Source organism: Canis lupus, chromosome 9, assembly GCF_003254725.2.
Source record: "Canis lupus dingo isolate Sandy chromosome 9, ASM325472v2, whole genome shotgun sequence".
Taxonomy (NCBI): domain Eukaryota; kingdom Metazoa; phylum Chordata; class Mammalia; order Carnivora; family Canidae; genus Canis; species Canis lupus.
The window spans coordinates 47,460,932-47,483,086 of NC_064251.1; the positions used below are offsets into that span (position 1 = coordinate 47,460,932).

At 38.1% G+C, this 22,155-nt stretch overlaps 1 protein-coding gene across 9 annotated transcripts in view; it reads right to left on the reverse strand.

Moving 5' to 3' along the window:
- SMG6 (SMG6 nonsense mediated mRNA decay factor) overlaps positions 1-22,155 on the reverse strand; it is a 242,729-nt gene that overhangs the window by 99,834 nt on the left and 120,740 nt on the right. For 8 of the 9 annotated variants that reach the window (XR_003147065.3, XR_003147064.3, XM_025476105.3 and 5 more), the window contains one exon: positions 21,766-21,967. Coding sequence is in view for 7 of the 9 variants with exons in the window: in XM_025476105.3 (XP_025331890.1) it covers positions 21,766-21,967 (202 nt within the window). In the remaining 2 variants the exon portion in view is untranslated. Of the gene's footprint in view, positions 1-19,935; positions 21,203-21,765; positions 21,968-22,155 lie in introns of those variants that run through there. The other variant, XM_025476109.3, reaches the window with a different exon arrangement.

A 22,155-nucleotide genomic window follows, 5' to 3' on the forward strand; every position in this document is an offset into this window, starting at 1 on the left:
AAATAATAGGTGTATACAACGATAAGGAAACCATGACAAGAAAACCCAGAGGTCATGCAGGAAAAGACAGATTTGACTTCATAAAAATTTTAGGTTTTACACTGTAAAAAAAATATAAAGATTATAATTTAAGCTACCAACCAGGAGACAATATTTGCAACATATAACTACAGTGTTTATGAACTCCCACATATCAATAATATATAACAATATAAAAATAAGCAGGGCCATAACTCTGCAAGTCAGAATGGAATATAAACAGACAGTAAATATACAAAAAGATCCTTTACTCCACTAGTAAGCAAATTCAAGTTAATGTGAGATGCATTTTTTAACCCCCCAAATTAGCAGAAATTAAAAATTTTGCTCTGGGGTACCTGGGTGGCTCAGTGTTTAAGTGTCTGCCTTTGCCTCAGGTCGTGATCCTGGGGGTCCTGGGATCGAGTCCTGCATCAGGCTCCCCACAGGGAACCTGCCTCTTCCTCTGTCTGTTTCTGCCTCTCTCTGTGTGTCTCTCATGCATAAAAATAGAACCTTAAAAAAAATTGGTCTAATACATAGTGTTTGTAAAAGTATGAAGAAACAGACATTTGTAAACTGTTAATGGGAGTGTAAACTGGTATCTTCTTGGAGGGCAAATGGCAGTATTTGTAAAAACAGTAAAATTTGTGTATCTTTCAATAAAGCAATTCTACTTGTAGGAATCTATTCTAGGGGATCCCTGGGTGGCTCAGTGGTTTAGCGCCTGCCTTTGGCCCAGGGCGTGATCCTGGAGACCTGGGATCGAGTCCCACATCAGGTTCCCTGCATGGAGCCTGCTTCTCCCTCTGCCTGTGTCTCTGCCTCTCTCTCTGTGTGTCTCTCATGAATAAATAAATAAAATCTTAAAAAAAAAAAGGAATCTATTCTAGAACAGTATTATAAAAATATAAGGATTTAGGTACAAGGAAGTTCATTTTAGTACTGTATGTAATAACAAAAATGGGACATAGCTAAACAGCACCTAAAAGATGGTGGGAATCTATACTGGTACAGCCAATAGGGAAACCACTATGGAAATTTCTCAAAAAACAAAAACAAAAACAAAACAAAATTAGGGACGCCTGGGTAGCTTAGCAGTTGAGCGTCTGCCTTTGGCTCAGGGTGTGATCCCGCGGTCCCAGGATTGAGTCCCACATCAGGCTCCCTGCATGGAGCCTGCTTCTCCCTCTGCCTCGGTTTCTGCTTCTCTCTCTGTCTCTCATTAATAAATAAATAAAATTTTTAAAAAGTTAAAAATAAAACTACCATACAATCCAGCAATTCCACTCCTGGGTGTTTATCTGAAAAAAATGAAAACACCAGTTTGAAGAGATAAAAGCATCCCAATGTTCACTGCAGCATTATTTACAACAGCTAAAACATGGAAGCAGCCTAAGTGTCCATCAACAGATAAATGGAAAAGAAGATGTGATATAAGTATACAATGGATTATTATCCAGCCATGTGTAATGAAACCTTGCCATAGCGAAATGAGTCAGAGAAAGACAAATTACTGTATGATTTGACTTATATGTGGAATCTAAAAAAAAAATCAACAACAAATGAACAACAAAACAGAAACACACTCAGAGATATAGGAAACAAACTGTTGGTTACTAGAGTGGTGAGTGGTTGGGAGGGAGTGGTTGAAACAGGTAAAGGAGATTAAGAGGTAAACTTCCAGTCATAAAATAAATAAGTCACAGGGATGGAAAGTACAGCATAGGGAATATAGGCAATAATATTGTAGGAATTTTGTATGGTGACAGATGAACTACATTAATTATGGAGATTTCACAATGTATAAAAATATAAAATCATTATGATGTACACCTGAAACTAAGAGAACACTGCATGTCAATTCTTCAGTAAAAAAAAAAGATGCATAAATTTTATCTATAAAATGGAGTACGATACAACTTGAAAAAGACTAGTGTAGATTTATACATACCAATTCAGGAATAGCTGCAAGGTATATATATTAAACAACAAAAAAAAGAGTAATGTATATACAACATGCATTTTTATTAGAAAAGCTAATATTCTGTATTATATTATAATAATATTCTGTATAATAATATAATATTCTGTATTATAATATAATATTCTGTATTATATTATAATTACATTATGTATGTCTGTAAGAATGGTTACCAGACTGTTATTTGCAATCATCTTTGGAAGGAGGGGCTGTACTCTTTTATTCTATAGTTCTATATGATTTTAATATTATTTCAGGGAGCATGGATTACTTCTATAATTGACAAAAACAGTTTACCTTCTGTTTCTCAACATGATGGAGTAGGTGGTACTGAACTAATCTTCCCACCATAAACAGGTTTAAAATATCTGAGGCAACTGTTTGTAGGCAGTGGACAACAGGCAGTGCAAGACTGTGATCCCTAAAACACCAAACTCATTGAGAAAGAGTTCAGATTGTGGTTACCAGAGGTAGGGATAGGGAGAAGGCAAACCAGAGGAAGGTCGTCAAAAGGTGCTCCCATTACAAGACAAGTACTAGGGATGTAATGTATGACACAATGACTACAGTTAACACTGCTGTATGATACATCAGAAGGAGAAATTTTTTTTTGCTTTTTATTGCATCTGTATGAGATGATGGATGAGTCAGCTAAACTCCCTGTGGCAATCATTTAAAAATATATGAAAGTAAAAAGAAATATATGAAAGTCAAACCATCATTTTGTACACCTTAAACACATACAATGATGTATGTCAATTATTTTTCAATACAACTGGGGAAAAACACTAGAAATATTTTTTATGATTAAAGTCTGTTCCCCTTTCATGAGAGGAAAAAAGGACTTTCTCTCTGAGAAAAGAGAAATTCATAAAATGAACCCATGATCACTCAGTCCTCTGCTTGGGGATAATTTTCTAACCACGACACAGAAAGCTGAATCCCAAGGAAATTATGGTGGTCCATTTGAGCTGAAGAGGCAGAGGCAGAATTTGAGGTAGCTGAAGGAGATGGAATCAGCAAGTAAGGAAGAGGACAGGAAGAAGCTGTACAAAGAGAGGACATGAAGTACATGTGAGAATCTTCACTGAATAAGGGGATAAAGGCTGGACTGTACATATGCAACTAAGACCACCAGAGGCTGATCAGAAAGCAGCTGCTGCAGGGTGGTGAGTGGAACAGAAAGCGATCCCACAGCGGTGCAGGAAAAGCACTGCTTTAGGATGGGGGAGTTGGGAGTTCCAACACTGCCAGAGTGAAGAGGTTTTAACATCTTGTTAATACTCCTTGGCAACCATCTGAGAGTCCAGTGGAGCCACACCCTAAGGAGAGCTAATCTAAATCTGCCTTCGTAAGGCCCAGCAGGTTAAGTCTGCCTTTGGCTCTGGTCAATATCCCAGGATTGAGTCCTGCCTTGGGCTCCCTGCTCAGTGGGTAGCCTGCTTCTCCCCCTCCCACTGCCCTTCTCCCTGCTTCTGTGTTCTCTCTTTCAAATAAATACATAAAATCTTTAAAAAAATATATACATTCATAGATCCTAAAACGCAGCCTAAAACAAAGTCTGCAGGGGAGACAGGGCTTGGAGGCTAACAAGTTACTGCGGCTTGGGAAACATCCTAGGTTCCTTCATAGCTGCCCTAATATTATGTAAAAACCAAGCCTACAGAAGTTCAAGATGATAAAGCAGTAATTTAACTGCCCGTTAAAAACAAACACCACAAAGGTACTCTCCAGAGGAAGGTAACAAGATCCAGAATCTCTCTAACAAATTATCCAATGTTTAGTGACTAAGCAAAAATCACCAGACACAAAGAAACAGGAAAATGCAATCTACATTCAATAGAAATCAAATGTGATGGCCCACATGTTGGGACTTGCAGGCAAAGACTTTAAAGGCAGCTATTATAAATATATCCAAAATATTAATAAGAAAGATGTTCATAAATGTGACCTTAATGAGTAAACAAATAGGGATAACAGCAGAGAAAAGGAAATTATAAAACAGAATTAAGTAAAAATTATTTTTTAAAAGATCTTATTTTATAGAGATATTATTTTAAAGATATTTATTTATTTTAGAGAGAGCAGGAGAGAGTGTGCGCAAGAAGAGGCATGGGGGGAGGGAGAGGGAGAGAATCTCAAGCAGACTGTGCTGAGCATGGAGCCCTACTTGAGGCTCAATCCCACAATATTGAGATCACAACTGGAGCTAAAACCAAGAGTCCCGGGCTCAACTAACTGAGCCACCCAGGCGCCCTCCCTGCCAAGTAGAAATTCTTAAACTGAAAAGCAAACGAGTGAAATAAAAAGTTCGTTGGTGAAACATTATATTGAAAATGGCAAAGAAAGAGCCCATGAACATCAAGACAGATTAACAGAAACTAAGTAATCTGAGGGCACCTGGGTGGCTCAGTCAGTTGAATGTCTCACTCTTGGTTTCCACTCAGGTAGTGATCTCATGGGTCATGGGATTGAGCCCTGTGATGGCTCCATGCTCAGTGGGAAGTCTGCATGGAATTCTCTCCCTTTCCTGTCCCTCCTGCAACTTGTGTGTTCTCTCTCTCTCTCTCCCTCTCTAAAATAAATAAATATTTGGGGCACTTGGATGGCTCAGAGGTTAAGTATCTGCCTTTGGTTTAGGTCGTGATCCCAGAGTCCTAGGATCGGGTCCCACATCCATCTCCCCATAGGGAGCCTGCTTTTCCCTCTGCCTGTGTCTCTCTCTTTCTGTCTCTGTGTCTCTCATGAATAAATAAAATCTTAAAAAAATATTTAAGAAAAAAATAGAAACTAAGTAATCTGAAGGCTAGAGAGATAAAACACTAAAGATAAACAGAGACTAACATATGTGTGAGACTACTTAAAAATGTCTAACATATACATAATTGTAATTCCAGAGGGTAAGTAGGGTAGGAAAAAAAAATAATGTCTGGAAGATATCCCAAATTTGATGAAAAATACCAACTTACAGATCCAAAAGGGTCAGTGAACATTAAGCAGGATTAATGTAAAAAGAACTATACCTATGCACATCCCAAACTTCTGAAAAGTCAAAGATAAAAAGAAAATACTCAAAGCAGACTCACCCCAAAAGATACATTTTACAGAGAGGCATATGAATGCTGATTTCTCGAGAAAACACTGGGTGCCAGGTAATAAGAGAACCACATTTTCAAGATGCCGAAAGAAAAAAAACCCTTCAATCCAGAATTCTATATCCAGTTTTTAAAAATATCCATTAAAACCAAAAATAAAAGGGGTGAGTGGGGGAGAAAGAGGCATTTTCAGATACACAAAAGCCAAAGAATTTGTGATGAACAACCTGCTATGTCCTTCGGGCTCAAGAGAAATGATTATCATCTGGAAACTTAGATCTACTGAAAAGAAGGAAAAACACAAAAAGCGTAAGTAGATAAATATTAAAGTCTATATTTCTTTTTGTTTGCAATTTACTTAAAAGACAAGTATTTAAGTTTGGTAGTTTCTTTAAAGTAGTAATATACTTATATGACTGAGCAATTCTATTTCCAGCTATTTACCCCAGAGAAATAATAATAATAATAATGGTAAGGTTTATACTATATGAAAAGCCAAAGAGAAGACAAATGCACTAAACAAGAGGGAATGGGTAAATGGAATTATATTATTTTAAGATGATTACGTTTGTAAAGTATGAAGCAGAAAACAGGAAGCATAGGTGTGAAGTGTAAAAAGGTACAATAGTTACCTTAAAATATATTCTGAAAAGGTAAGGATGCAAATTGTTAGCCCTAGAACAACAACTAGGAAAAAAAAATTTAAGGGTATAGTTAAGAATACAAAAACAAAGATTTCTTAAAACAGAAAATCATAATGGAAAAATTTAAAAACTAATCATAAAGGAAAAATAAAAAAAACAAATTTCATCAAAATTTAAAACATCTGCGTTTCAAGATTCCGTCTTTAAAAAAATTTAAAAAGCTAGTCATCCACTGTGAAAAAATATTCACAGGACACATATCTGACAAGGATTTGTGTCCAGAATATATGAAGAATTTTTACAACTCTATGAGAAAACATCAATATCCCAAATTTTAAAAATGGGCCACAGATCTGGACAGTTCTCAAATGAGGATCTATAAATTGCTAATAAACACAAGAAAAGATACTCCTCATTAATTATGCAAATGCCAATAAAACTAAAATGAGACCATATCACACTTTACTAGAATGGCTAAAATCCTAAAGATTAGCAAATGTTGGCAAGGATGTGAAACAACTAGAATTCTCAAGCACTGCTAGTGGGAATATAACATGGTGAACTCGCATTGGAAAACAGTTTGGTAGTTTCTATAAAGTAGTAATATACTTATATGACTGAGCAATTCTATTTCCAGCTATTTACCCCAGAGAAATGAAATATATATCCACAAAAGACTTATACATTAATGTTCACAGCATTTTTATTCATAACAGCCAAATATATCCCAAAGTTGATGAAAAATACCAAATGTCCAAACCCAAAGTGAATGGATAAACAGACTGTGATATATCCATAAAATGGACTACTACTCATCAATAAAGGGAATGAACCACTGGAAAAACACAACATGCATCAGTCTCACACATATCATGCTGAGTAAATGAACAAGACATAAAAGTACACACTGTATGATTTCACTTATATAAAATTCTAAAATAGGCAATACTAATCTACAATAATAATTAGGGGCACCTAGGTGGCTTAGTCACTTAAGCATCTGCTTTTGACTCAGGTCATGATTCTGGGGCTGAGCTCTAAGTCGGACTCCCTTGTCAGCAGGGAGTCTACTTCTCCCTCTCTCTCTGCACCGCCCCCACCCCCACCCCACTCCACTGGTGCATGTGCTCTCTCTTAAATAAAATCTTTAAAAAACTGGATCAGAGGTTGCCTAGGATAGGGAGAGGGAATGGGGAGATTAACTGCAAAGGGGCACTTAGGAATATTTTGGGGGATGGTAAATTCTGTATCTTGATTGGGTGGTTATTATATATTATTATATAATATTATATATCATATATATTATATATGATCAGTACACCCAAATGTATGATTTTACTGTATGTAAATTATATACCAACAAGTTGATTTTATTTATTTATTTATTTATTTATTTATTTATTTATTTATTTATTTATTTATTTTTTGATAGTCACACAGAGAGAGAGAGAGGCAGAGACACAGGCAGAGGGAGAAGCAGGCTCCATGCACCGGGAGCCCGACGTGGGATTCGATCCTGGGTCTCCAGGATCGCGCCCTGGGCCAAAGGCAGGCGCCAAACCGCTGCGCCACCCAGGGATCCCCAACAAGTTGATTAATAAAAGTAAAGGTATTAACATTAATAAAGATTACTTTTTTCAGATATCTAAAATTTTAAGTAAAAACATGATTTCTTTTTTTTTTTTTAATATTCTTTTACATATGTGAGAATTACATTAAAGAAAATAAAGGGGGATCCCTGGGTGGCGCAGCGGTTTAGCGCCTGCCTTTGGCTCAGGGCGCGATCCTGGAGACCCGGGATCGAATCCCACGTCGGGCTCCCGGTGCATGGAGCCTGCTTCTCCCTCTGCCTATGTCTCTGCCTCTCTCTCTCTCTCTCTCTCTCTGACTATCGTAAATAAAAAAATAAAAAAAATAAACTTAGAAAAGAAAAGAAAGGGTGGGACAGGAAGTAGGGAGGCAGACGTTTGTATCAATAGTTAAGTCCTCTCCTTAGGTATCATACTGTTTCCTCTTGCCCATTTCAACTTTGTCTTTTATTATGGCTCATGTTTATTTAGTCTTTTTTAAAAAAAGATTTTATTTATTTATTCATGACAGACAGAGAGAGAGAGAGGCAGAGACACAGGCAGAGGGAGAAGCAGGCTCCATGCACAGGGAGCCCAATGTGGGACTCAATCCCCGGTCCCCAGGCTCACACCCCAAGCTGAAGGCGGCGCTAAATCGCTGAGCCACCAGGGCTGCCCTGTTTATTTAGTCTTGAGCCAAAGATGATTTGTATGTATGTCCGTTGATAGACAGGCAAACATTCATCACTGACCTTCAGGTTTTTATGCATCAGTTACCCCCATCAACCAACTCCATAAGTGCCTGTTCACCTCCAAGCAATTCTGCCTGTAAAGTTTGGAGCCCAAGGCATTTTTCTGATTTTTTGGTCCTTATAAGTTGCACCATCACTACTCTTAAGATTTTTTTTGCCCTTGGACACACTTCCAGAATGATGTATATCATCCTGTGCGTAAGTTCAGTCCCTCTTAGAGCACCCTCAAGGGCTTCCCAAAAATAAGTTCGTTCTCCAAAAACTCATATTCTAAATACTCAGGTATCTTTGGACTGCGGGGCATTCCAAGATTTGAAGAACACCTAACTCAGAGAGAAAGAATCAGGTAAATTCAATCTAAGCATCCAGTCTCCTCATATGAACTTTTATTTCTTTGTTCATTCTCAAGAACGCTTATGGGAGATCATATAATCTCTCTAAATCAGGTCAAGAATTCCTAAGCTCCTGGTGAGAAATCAAGCTCCTGGTGAAAATAAAAAGACTGTCAAAGAAGAGAACTAGAGGTATACCAAAAATGTTTGTTCAACCACTCTACTACTGTATTTATATTCAAATTAAGAGTGTATGCTCTAAACTTAGATTGCTTGGATTTGATTCCTTCATTATTACCTGTCATCCTGGACAAGTTCTTTCATAAAGTCAAATTCCCACCAGGTCTTTTGTGACATTCAAATGAGATAATGTAAAGCATTAAAACAGTACCTAGTACAAGATAAACACTCATTAAAAGTCAGATATTTTGCTCAGGGCCTTCCTGGTAAAAGAGATCAAGACATGTGACTTTTCACATATGCTCAGGAAAAACATATTTATAGCATTCTGAATACAGCTTTCTGAAGAGCTCAGAAAGCTGTCTGGCAAACATGGAGGCAGAGTATATGAACTCTTAGGTAATACGCCCTACATTCTAAAGTTAAAGATAGAATGAGGAAGAAGACTATTTTACCAGATAACTTTATTATTTTTATCTGGGCTAAAATCTTTGCCTGATGACTACAACCCTGGCAGCCATCAAATTCCTAAAACCAGTTCTTCTCAAAGTGTGGAATTCAAATCATCAACATCACCGGGGAACTTGTTAGAATTAAAATCTCTTTCCCTCTCGAATAATCAGAAACCACTGGGGTTGGGCCCAGCAACTGTTTTAACAAGCCCACCAGGTGATTCTGATGAATGCTAAAGTATGAGAATTACTATCCTAGAACAAAAAGAACACCTAGCCATTGACCTATCCATAGCATGAGCATAAAGATAACAGAGGTCCATTTGGGGAATTGGGTTTATAAATCAGGCAGTAACTGATAAATGTGAAAGTATTGGAGTAAATGGAAATAGTAATCAGTAATTCTATAAATTTATAAACAATTAGTAATAAGCTAAGAGCATAAAAAAAGTGAGAGAGGGCAACAATGAGGTAGGCAGAGAGATGTACATAACACATATGGTCAACACCAAAAGGCCATTGATGAAATGAGTCATCAAAGCATTTAATACACTTCAAATGAGAAGGGGAAAAAAATTTTATAGCATTTGCTAGATAGAAACCAGAGGGCTTCTCAAAACACTGCATAACTTTTACTAAGTTTATACCCCCATCAAGAGCTTCTTCCACTAAATAGGCAAAACAGAAAAGGAAATAGATACAGTTCACAGTTCATTTCTAAATATCTGGCTGGACATGGTTTTCCTTTAGGTATCTATGGACTGATAGGAAAATTTAAGGAGAAGAAACGGATTCAAAGGGTGAAAACAAAAGATCTTATCTAGCATGGTGACAAAGGAACATCCATGTTCCTATTACCTAAAACAAAGAATGTTGCACCCCTCCCAAGTTTCCAAAAGCTATCATCTCATTAAATACGAAACACCTCTTGTATAAAGGCAACCAAATAAAGTTCAAAAGTTATTCATAAATAGCTATCACGTCATTATGAAAAAAATGGATGAGCATTCTAATAGTAAAATGGACAAAGAACACAAGGCAGTTTATGAGAAATGTAATACCAATATATATAACCAACAAGCATAAAAGTTTTAGTAATTAAATCAACTCTACTGGTAATCAAAGAATGAAAATAAAAACAATAAAATATTGTTTTTTGCCCATCTCTAGCAAAGTTAGAAAAAACTGAACCATTCAGTATTGGTGAGGATGCTAGAAAACAAATACCCTCATATACTGCAGTTTAAATGGCTTATCTTTCTTTGGAGGACAATTTAGCATTATCTATCAAAAGTCTTAAAAATATACATACCCTCTTTGACCTACTAATTGCACTTCAAAAGTCAACAAAAGAGGTTTGTAAAGATTTCTGCCCAAGGGGTCATCATTTATAAAGCTGAAAAGTCAGTAACTTTCTAAAATGTCTAAAAGTTGAAGACTTCGCAAATATTATGGTATGTCCACCCAAGTTAATATACTGCATCGATTAAAATTCATGTTATAGGTGAACATGGAAATACATGCAGGATATATTTATTGCTAAGTGAACAGAGTACATTACAAAACAGTATATATAATCTGATTCTGTTAAAAAGCAAAAAATTTCACAAATGTCTGCCTATCTACCCAACCAGGATAGAAGGATCACAAAATCTTTACTTTCCTTATTGATAATTTTGATTATCAAGATTTTGAAAAAAAAAAAAAAAAAAAGATTTTGATTTTTCCTAGTATTTCTAAAATAAATATCTATTTTATAATACAAATAAATATTTTTGTAAACAACAACAAAACTTAAAAAGCACAGACCTCTGAGTTAAATAATTCTAACTTTCTGATATCCCAACTATCCAATATCCCTGTGATCCCTGTCTACTGTGTTCACTGCCATGAATTTGGTATCTAGAATAGTGCCTAATACACAGCAGTCAATAGCTCTTAAATGGGAAAATGCCATCTTACCTGCCGTAAATCATAAAGAATTACTGCTAGGTGGATAGAGGACAAGTGGAAACAGGTCATTAAGAGCCAACTGACAGTTGTATTCCTAAGAAATCCACTTATGACTTATTTTTTTAAGAAGTCAATTTTTAGAAAAATTTCATTTGGTTTGATGTTAGTATGTAGATAAGGAATTGATTTTTGTATACTGACTTTATACCAAGCAACTTTGTTAAATTCACTCATTGTTACTTTTTACTTTCTTTCAGATTTTCCAAGTATGTTTCACATTATTTGCCAATAAAGATAGCATTAGGTTTATTTTTTCCCCTTTTCAACCATTTTTCTAAGATTTTAATTTTTTTTTGAGAGAGAGTGCATGTGTGTTTGTGGACGTGTGCACACGAGCCAAGAGAGGGGCAGAGGGAGAGGAGCAAACAGACTCTTTGCTGAGCAGGGAGCCTGATGTAGGGTTCGATCCCGGGACTCTGGGATCATGACCTGAGCCATAGGCAAACGCCTAACCAACTGAGCCACCCAGGTGCCCCTCCAATCATGTTTTAAATACTTTCTTTTTCTTGTCTCACTGTACTGGCTAGGAACTCCAACATAAACTGAATGGAACTGGTAATTATTACCCTTGCATTGTTCTATTTTTTTACCTGCTTGGTGGTTATATAGTTCCTCATTTTGTGGCAATTTTGTTTAATGCATTTCAATATGTACATTTCATAATAAAAAATGTTAAAAAAGAAAAAGCAACAAGAGAAGTAAGCAATGAAGAGCTTAGAAAAATTCTTCAGTTTGAAAGGGTTGTATTAGTTACCTATTGCTGCTATAGCAGCAATTTAATGGCTTAAAACAATACGATTTATTACCTTACAGTTCTAAAGGTCAGAAAACCTAAAATCAAGGTGTTCACAGGGTGTTGTCAGTTTTGTCAATTGACAAGGTGTTGACAGTGTTCTTGGAGGCTCTGTGGGAGAATATGCTTCCTTCCTTGTCTTTTCTGGCATCTAGAGGCCACCACATCTCATCTTTAAGGCCAGCAGCATACTATCTCCAAATTTTTCTCTCTGGGACCTCTAGTTCTAACATCACATCTCCTTTTTCTGACTCTTAATACTCCTGCATTCTAATAAGGATCCCTGTGATTACATTAATCATACCTGGACAATTTAGGATCATCTTCCCATCCCAAGATCCTTATTTAACTACATCTGCAAAGGTACCTTCGGCTTGTAAGGTTAACATTCAACACATTCAGGAATTAAGAGGTAGCTCATCTTTAAGGGGCCATTATTCTGTCTACCACAAAGTGTGAGGACATAGGGCAGATGCAGAACACCAGTTGGAAGCTTTTTCACTGCTACAAATCAGTAGCACTTATAATCAACCTTTCAGACAGGCCAAAGGGTAAACTACCATACTAAATGGGAAGTGGCCAGGGGCGCCTGGATGGCACAGTTGGTTAAGTATCCGACTCTTGGTTTCAGCTTAGGTCATGATCTTAGGGTCCTGCAACTGAGCCCCACGTCCAGCTCTACGCTCAGTGCTGAGTACTGAGTCTGCTGGGGATTTTCTCTCCCTCTGCCCTCCCACTTGTGTTCTCTCTTAAAAAAATAAAAAAATAAATAAATCTTTAAATAAATAAATGTGAAGTGGCCAGGGAGTAGAATTTCTTCTTGATATGGTAGGCCACAGCTCCAGTGAGGAGGTCAGAAATTGCCATATCGCTTATGTGAAACACAGATCAGACGCAGGAAACTAGCTCTGGTGTAGTAGCTCCACTATATACAGAACAGCAAATGTAGAAAATAAATTCATTTATTAAAATTGCAGGCAGCCCAGGTGGCTCAGTGGTTTAGCGCTGCCTTCAGCCCAGGGCGTGATTCTGGAGACCTGGGATCGAGTCCCATGTTGGGTTCTCTGCGTGGAGCCTGCTGCTCCCTCTGTCTGTGTCTCTGCCTCTCTCTCTCTCTCTCTGTGTCTCTCATGAATAAATAAATAAAATAAAATAAATAAAAATAAAATTGCATAGCACCTGGCCTCCTCCCCACTCTCTTCAGGGTGGTAACTTGGTAATAAAAACTTATATCAACCAGCTGTAGACTTGAGAAGGAGATTCTAAATAGTATTTGTAGACAAAGAAAGAATCTCTTGAGAATCTACATAATCTATTTTGGAGTAAATATCAGACCTGAGGAAATGTTTTTTTTGTTCAAAGAAATAGAAATGGCCAAAATCAGATTGTAGAAATCCAAGTTGGGGCCTTTGAAAAGGATGTGCAACATAAAAAAGGGAGAACATAGCACACAAAGAGATAGAGAAACAAAACATATGGGGGGGGGGGGAGTCAAATGAAGAAGAAGATATTCTTACACAGAATTGTAAAAATCAGACATTGTGAAGTATGATGAAAGAAAAATGACAAAACAAAGACAGATAAAAGGGACTTGGATAAAGGTGGGCAAAAATATAAAGGTTCCAGGACAATACAGGGAAGTGACGTAATGAAACATATAATTCAACAGCAGACATAAAAATTGAGTTAGAAGTAGTAAAACATCAGCATTATAAAAATCTCAATCAATTCCAGAGAAGATAAACTTGAGAAGCTTTCCAAGGATGCAGAGGCAAAGCAAAAAGATTTTAAAGGAGGCAAAGCAAAAAGATTTTTAAAATGATGCCAGAGTGGGACGTCTGGGTGGCTCAGTGGTTGAGCATCTGCCTGTGGCTCAAGGCATGATCCTGGAGTCCAGGGATAGAGTCCCCACACTGGGCTTACTGCATGGAGCCTGCTTCTCTTTCTGCTTATGTCTCTGTCTCTGTCTCTCTCTCTCTGTCTCTCATGAATAAATAAATCTTTTTAAAAAATGATGACAGAGAAAGAGATGTAAAAGAGTGAAGAAAAAAACAGAACATTATCAATCAAGGACACAAGAGATGAAAACTTTCCTGGTTCAAAGATCGAACTGGATCTGTTTATTAAAAAGCTCATTATGGGGGATCCCTGGGTGGCTCAGTGGTTTAGCGCCTGCTTTTGGCCCAGGGTGTGATCCTGGAGTCCTGGGATCAAGTCCCACATCGGGCTCCCTGCATGGAGCCCGCTTCTCCCTCTGCCTGTGTCTCTGCCTCTCTCTCGCGTGCGCGCACGCTCTCTCTCTCTCTGTGTGTCTCTCATGCATAAATAAAATCTTTAAAAAAATTAAAAAAAATAAAAAGCTCATAATGCACAGAGACCAACATCTAAATAAATACTCATACAATCTGAAATTCAAGATTATAAAAACTTGTTAAATCACCCATTTTGGACTAAAAGAAGAGTTTGCCTTCAAAGGAAGAAAAGTCAAACTTTTCTCCAATTCTTCCTCATCATTAGTGCAATGGGATAATACCTATAGCTTTAAGGAGAAAAAAAAGTTGACCTAAGCTAAGTTGACATTTATGTGCAAGGGCAAAATAAGAACAATTTCAAAATGCAAGTGTTCAAAATCAGTCATGAAGAAGGTCCTTGATGAATCTTTTAATGAAAAGAGCAAAGTAAGGAAAAAAATGCATGCCACGCTATCATTTTGATTTTGTAGGTATATATGTATATAAATATGTTTCAGTCAGTATAGAAGTAGTCTAAAAAGGTAAATATCAAATCCTTAACAATTGTCCATGGAGGGTGGTTTTTGACTATATATATGTTTGTGAATTGATTCTTTTACATGAGTATGTGTATTACCACTATATTTTATAAAGTCACCTTAATTTTTAAAGGACATCCATGTTATCTTTGATGAAAATATTCCTCAGTGTCGCATTTGAATAAAAGATGAATCAAAGGACATATAACAATGGGAAAGCCATAGAGTAACAGAACTGATGTTGAGCACTGAGAACACTTAATATAAAATCAATTCTAAATAATTATTGCAAATTTAGAAACAAAATACATATTTGTAAGCAGTCCTAATTTCCGTATCTTAAATATGAGTCAATAGTTTAAGCTTTTTTTCTATTCTTGATGTTGATACTTTGAGAACAGAAGCTCAAGTATGTTTTTTTATAAATTAGTCACTGGTACCACTTAAATATTTTCTAGACCACCAAACAACAAAGGCAATATTTCCCCCAAAACTATATATATGTGTGTGTATATGTGCATGCACATGTATACGTGTGTGTGTGTATACACAATACTCTATATATATGAGTATATAAAAAACATAAAGCAAGAACAAAGCATATATCATATGGTCTAATTTTATGAAAAGAAAATAATAAGTAAACACATAAAAGCATATGGAGGGAAAAGACTGGAAGGACATAAACTAAGCTATTAGCACTGGTTAATTTTAGGTGGTAGTTTGCAGGCGATTTTTATTTTTTGTGCTTTTCTGTATTTTCCATTTAAAACATTTTGGGGGATCCCTGGGTGGCGCAGCGGTTTGGCACCTGCCTTTGGCCCAGGGCGCGATCCTGGAGACCCAGGATCGAATCCCACATTGGGCTCCTGGTGCATGGAGCCTGCTTCTCCCTCTGCCTGTGTCTCTGCCCCCCCCCCCCCCGCCCTGTGTGTGTGACTATCATAAATAAATAAAAATTAAAAAAAAAAAAACATTTTGGGGTAATTATATATACAACAAACAACATTCCAAAAACGTCATTTAACAAATAAATAAGCAGACAAACCAGCAGTTTCAAAAGCTGGACAATTTAAGCCCCACCTTTAACCTTAACAACATACTTTAAGAATGAATGGGATGTGACATGAAACTTAAAACACTCACCTTATAATATAACTTAGAATAATTTATTCCCCAATCAAGCCAAAGAGTGGCCCCAGCATTAGCTTGTTGAAAAGTTCTTCACTTAGTTCTTGGCCAGACAATATGGGGAGGAAGACAAAGAAAACTACAAAAATTAATCTACCTGGGGATGCTAAAATAAGCACTGCTTACATCTATTCATGAAATAAATGCATTAATACCATTAAATAACTAGAGCTTTAGGAAAGAGCGGTTGGGGTTTCAATGACAAAATGAATGTAACAAGTTTAGCGCAGTGCCTGGAACATGATTAGTGACTGCAAGAGCTTAACTTTATTATTATTACATTTTGATTACTTTTTAAATCATTTATGCACTACAATGCAGCAGAAAAGACAGAGAATTTTACTTGTTTTGCTTCCTTTTGGGATGGTTATATCGCTACTCCTTTTAACCACAAGTTATTATAGAAAATTTCACACATATACAAAGGTAGAATACTGTAATGAACTCAATCCACCCATTATTCAGATGTAATAATGACCAATATTTGGCCTTTTTTCCCCCATTTATACTTCTATCCACAAATTATTTTGAAGCAAATCCTAGAAATCAAATAATTTATTAGAATATGAGGGGCTTAAATTTTTTTAAATTAATTTTTCTTAAGTAAACCCTATGCCCAACATGGGGCTCAAACTCACGACCTTGAGATCAAAAGTCACATGCTTGGGGCGCCTGGGTGGCTCAGCTGGTTAAGCATCCAACTCTTGATTTCGGCTTAGGTCATGATCTCACCATCATAAGATTGATCCCTGCATGAATCCCTGCATCGGGCTTCATGGTCTTTGGGGAGTCTGCTTGAGATGCTCTCTTTCTCTCTCTCTCTCCCTCTACCCCTCCCCACTCCCTCTCAGGAAGAAAGGAAGGAAGAAAGGAGGAAAGAACGGACGGATGGATGGAAAAAGCATGCATGCTACACCGACTGAGCCAGCCAGGAGCCCCAGAACAAGAGGCTTTAAAGGACTACAGAAAAGGAAAGGTTCTAATCCTATACTTCCTTACTAGCTACATGACTCTGGGTAAGTAAATTACTTAGTCTTCTGAATTTTGATCTCTGGCAACCACACAACAAATCTAAGATCACTTTCTTTACCCTGGTTGGCTCTAACTGGTTTCAATATCTGTGATATTTCTCTCAAAATGTAACCAGCTCCACTCTATTGCTTTTACCCTCATCTGTACTCTTTATTTTACTTCTGGATAATTCCAGTAGCAACCTGTTTCTTCCTTTTTTTTTTTAATTTTTTTAAAATTTATTTATGATAGTCACACACAGAGAGAGAGAGAGAGAGAGGGGCAGAGACACAGGCAGAGGGAGAAGCAGGCTCCATACACTGGGAGCCCGACGTGGGATTCGATTCCGGGTCTCCAGGATCGCACCCTGGGCCAAAGGCAGGCGCTAAACCGCTGCGCCACCCAGGGATCCTCGCAACCTGTTTCTTACCTCTTGCTCATCCCATTGACAGGTTTTTTTACTTTCTTGTTTTTTAAGCTGAATACTAGTCCTACAAGATGTTCAATAAATCAAAAAAGATCACGGCTGAAGCAGGTTTGGGAAAGATTGCAAAGGATATTCTCATGTACACTATATTAAAAGCTCCAATAAGTCTTAAAGTGTTGGATTCTGTTTAACAGACTTTTTTTTATTTTGAGAGAGAGAGAGAGAGAAAGCACAAGTAAACAAGCACGGGGAGGGGCAGAAGGGGGGGAGAGGGGGAGCGGGAGGGGGAGAGGAAGAGAGAGAGAGAGAGAGAGAGAGAAGCAGACTACCCACTGAGCAAGGAGTCTGACGATGCAGTGCTTCATCTCACAACCCTGAGATCATGACCTGAGCTGAAATCAAGAGTCAGATGCCCAAGTGACTGAGCTACCCAGGAATCTGTGCTTAACATTACTTTACTTATATGATCAGATCATGAAACTCCTTTTCTTTCACCTGACAATTAAGAACCTGTAAAACTAGTTTCATAGAACATGCTTAGAAAATACAATGATATGTTAATGTGAAATCAGTGCTCCTTAAGCAATGCCTTCATTGGACTATTACAGCTCAACAAAGTTTCAAGAGTTCCTCCTTAATTACGTTCAAATTAACTTATGTTGCTTCTCACATCTTTATACATGCCACAAACTACTTCCTAAACTAGGATGTTTGCCTTACAAGTCTAGATCTCTCTTGTTATAGAATACAGATATGCTCAGTAAATACCTGTTGAATGGCCATTAAGGTGGGACCAAACATGTGACCAATCTGAACCAGCAATGAAATTGCACATGTTGCTGCTACCTCAAGTCCTTGAGATACCTTACATTTCTTAGTACTGAACACTAAATGCTGGACAAAATACCTATCTTTTTCAGGTTTTTATAAGGTCAAAGTTCCTAGACATCCCCTCTAACACATTCATACTAACACTCTAGGTCAGCGATGGAGATGACCCATAGAAGTTTATCATCATTTTTCACTCTTATCTTGAGCCTCAATCACCTCTTTCAAAAAACAAAAATAAAAACAAACACTCCCCTGTCCAAAACACAAAAATACTAATATCTTTTTGGCAGGTCCCGGGAGACCTAATCCAGGGACCAGTACATGCTAGATATTCAAGAGATGTTGTTTTTCTCTGCAATGGAGAATAAAGCAGAATAAAAAGAAAAGGAAGGTACAGAATAGCCCGGGAAAACCCCTCTAACAAGGTGACATTTAGAAGGAAGTGAGAGAGCCACAAAGCTCTTTGGGGACACAACGTTTTCAGGTTAAGAGGAAAGTAAGCGCAAAGACCCTTAGACATGAGCGCTTGGCTTTTGTGAGGAATAGCAAGGATGCCAACGTGACTACAGCGTAACACATAGGAAGAAAGCAGTAGGAGCTGAGGTCAGAGTTAAGGGCAGGTAGAGGTGGTATCATATCAGGAGGGTTGCAGGATATTAATAAAACTTTGGCTTTTATTCTGAGAGAAGAAGCCATCAGAAGGTTTTTTTTTGTTTTTTTTTTAATTTTTATTTATTTATGATAGTCACACACAGAGAGAGAGAGGCAGAGACATAGGCAGAGGGAGAAGCAGGCTCCATGCACCGAGAGCCCGACGTGGGATTCGATCCCGGGTCTCCAGGATCACGCCCTGGGCCAAAGGCAGGCGCTAAACCGCCGCGCCACCCAGGGATCCCCATCAGAAGGTTTTGAACAAAGAAGGGACATAATCTTATTGATTTATTTTTTATTTTAAAAAGACCATTCAATTGTTATGCTGAAAACAGACCCGGGAGTAGGAAGGAGGAACTAGAGAAACAGGTCAGAAGGCATTACAATGAGCTGATCTAGGGTGCGGTGGTAGAAAAGAGTTTGTATTTGCATTTATTTTGAAGGTAAAGAAGACATGAACTGCTGATGAATGAGATGAGGTGTGAGAAAAAGTAGCCAAGAATAACCCCCAAGAATTTTGATACAAGCTACTCAAAAGTCAAAGCTACTATTTACCAAGATGTGAAGAATAAAGAAAAACCAGGTTTAGGGGAGAGCATGGGTCTGGAGATGTTATGTTTGACATACCTATTTCAGTCCTTGAGGCAGAGACCTACCTGAGTCTTGAACTGCCACCAGCTGTGTCTGTGCCAGGGTAGCCTGTGAACTACTACTACAGGCTGAGGGCATGGACTGCTGGCTCTGTATTCTTCTGGCCACATCATATACTTATCATATGCTGCACTGTATCATATGCTGTATGACATACACTTATCATCATATATTGACACTACTGCTGGAAGAGTTGATGAGGAGATAGGTGTTAGGAAGTCTGAAGCTGGTTAGGACTCCTTCCTTGTTCTGCACCAAAAGACAGATAAGCCAATATCCAACTCCCAAAAGTACCCTCTACAGTCAAACTCACCTGGAGTACAGAACAGTACGAGGATCCCCCAGCCCAAGCCATGCTTATCCAGTTTCTCTTATAACTGACCATCTTCCACAATGTGTGACTGTGTTAGTTGTCCTCAGCCTCACATATTATAATTCCTCATTATTATCCTCTTCTGAGACTAGAAGAGCAGGATTTCACTCCAACTTTTCATTGGAAAAGCATTAAATGAGTATTCCTCTTGGGAGAGAGAGAGGTTGTCACATTCCCAATATCCCTATTAGTCATTAAACACATTCAAAGAGGAAGTTTTTTATTAAGTCAATATATTTAACTAAAAGAAATCTGTACAAAAATTCTACTATAAGGAATTATATTACTGTTTACAGTAGTGAAAAAATTGAGAATAGTCCCTTGGTTCAACAAAGCAAAGGCTGGTTAAAGAAATCTTGGAATACAAAGTCATCATCAAAAATGATTCCATATGGAGTGCCTGGGTAGCTCAGCTGGCTAAGCGTCCAACTCTTGATTTTGGTTCAGGTCATGATCTCAGGGCCTGACATTGAGTCCTGTGTTGGCTCTCACCATGAAAGGGAATCTGCTTGAGATTCTATCTCCCTCTTCCTCTGCCCCTCCTGCTTGTTCTCTCAAATAAATAAATAAGCAAAATCTTAAAAAAAAATTCCATATAAAAATTTATTTTAAAAGATTAAGTAAAAAAGCAGATTATAGTCTGTATAATGACTCTTAGTTTGTATTAAAAAAGTGTATACTAGAGGTTAAATATGAGTATGATTAACAAAAATAACAGTGATGTTACCACTGGGTAAAAGGATTGTGGATAAATTTTTTTCTTTTTCTTTTTTACTTGTCTGCAATGAACATATACTCTTTTCTACTAAGAACAAGTTTAAACATTTTAAATCTTCAATATAGCAATATTTTTAATTCAATACTATCTCTCTCATATCTCCAGTTTATGGCTGGGATTTAGTTTTTACTGTCTGACATTTAAAAAAAAAACATCTACCTGGGGCACCCAGGTGGCTCAGCTGATTTATCGTCTGACTCTTGGTTTTGGCTCAGGTCACTCAGGGTTGTGGGATTGAGCCCCGAGTCAAGCTCCATGCTTAGCGAGAGTCTGCTTAAGGATTCTCTCTCCCTCTGCCTCTGCCCGTTCCCCCAGGTTGCACATGCTCTCTAAAATATATAAATAAGTCTTAAAAAACAAAACAAAAAAGTCATCTACCCATGTCTCTCTATATGCTTCACCTAGGTCAAAAGACTTCCACCTAAGAAGCCAGTTGTGGACTCTTCCCCAGGGGATGTGATGCTAACAACTCCGCAGAGAGGTCAGACACAGGGTTCCCCAGATCAGCACAGGAGATTTTGTTCCTGGGGTGTGTGGGTACGACTTCTCCAGCCTAGCAACTGCTACATGGGAATGTGAAGCAGAGCAGACTGCCCTACTCTCCACACCTGGCCAAAGACCCAACTGTTAAGCAGAGACGAAGAGTTCCACAGTCCCCACCAGGGCAACAGGCAACGAGCTTTGTTTTCTATAAACAGACCAGGAAAAAGTTCAGGTTAAAACACAGTCCTTAGAGGAAGAAAAATAGAAACCAGGCAGCGGGGAATGCTTCATATTCCTAAAAGCTTTTTTTGTAAGTTAACACATGGTGTCTGCTTCTCTCTAGTCACCTATTTATCACTCTCCTCCTTAGAGAAGGGAAAAAGCCCTGGCTGTTTTCCTAGTGCAGAGTTTTGTGGCTTGGGGGGGGGGGGGAGAAGGGGGAGGAAGGAGGGTGCTTTAAGCATGATGCAAACCATTTGGAGCTGACTGAGAGCACTGCCAACACAAGCTGCACTATTTAAACAAGTGAGGAAATGATCGTATATACAACATGCCAGCGAGCACACACACACACCAAAGGAAGTCGAGAGGGCTTTTTTTCAGGACACAGAGCTGGATGTCAGCGGCTAAAAGGTCGATATTTTCCCTTAACACCCTTCTCAATGACTTAATCATGTTCCGTTTGCAGAGAAAACTTCCCAAGAATAAAAAAGTCTGGAGAATTAAGAGGAGGGGTGAATGGGGAGGGATGTTTGGCCTGGGCCTGACCTTATCCGAGGTTTTCTCCACGTAGCAGGGGTCCTGAGGGGCAGCCAGTAAGGGGACAAAACCCGAGAGAAGCCGATCCTCTTCCAGGATAAGAAGGGTGAGGTCATCGTCCGGGTCCTTGTACAGTGGCACCTCAGACTGATTCACTGCAGTCAGTATGTTACAGAAATCAGCCAGCATCGACCACACGTCCATAGCAACCCTGTGAGAAATAAGGTCAGAAAGAACAGCTCCAAAGAGGGACCAGTTAAAGTATTTTAAGCACTTGTGAGAAGGGAGGTACTGGTGGCAAATGTTGTCTATGGCTGGCAACTGGCAGAAAATCTTACCCAAAAAGGGTACAAAATTGCATCCCTGGCAGTAATCTGGTGGGCGAATGTCCATCTTATG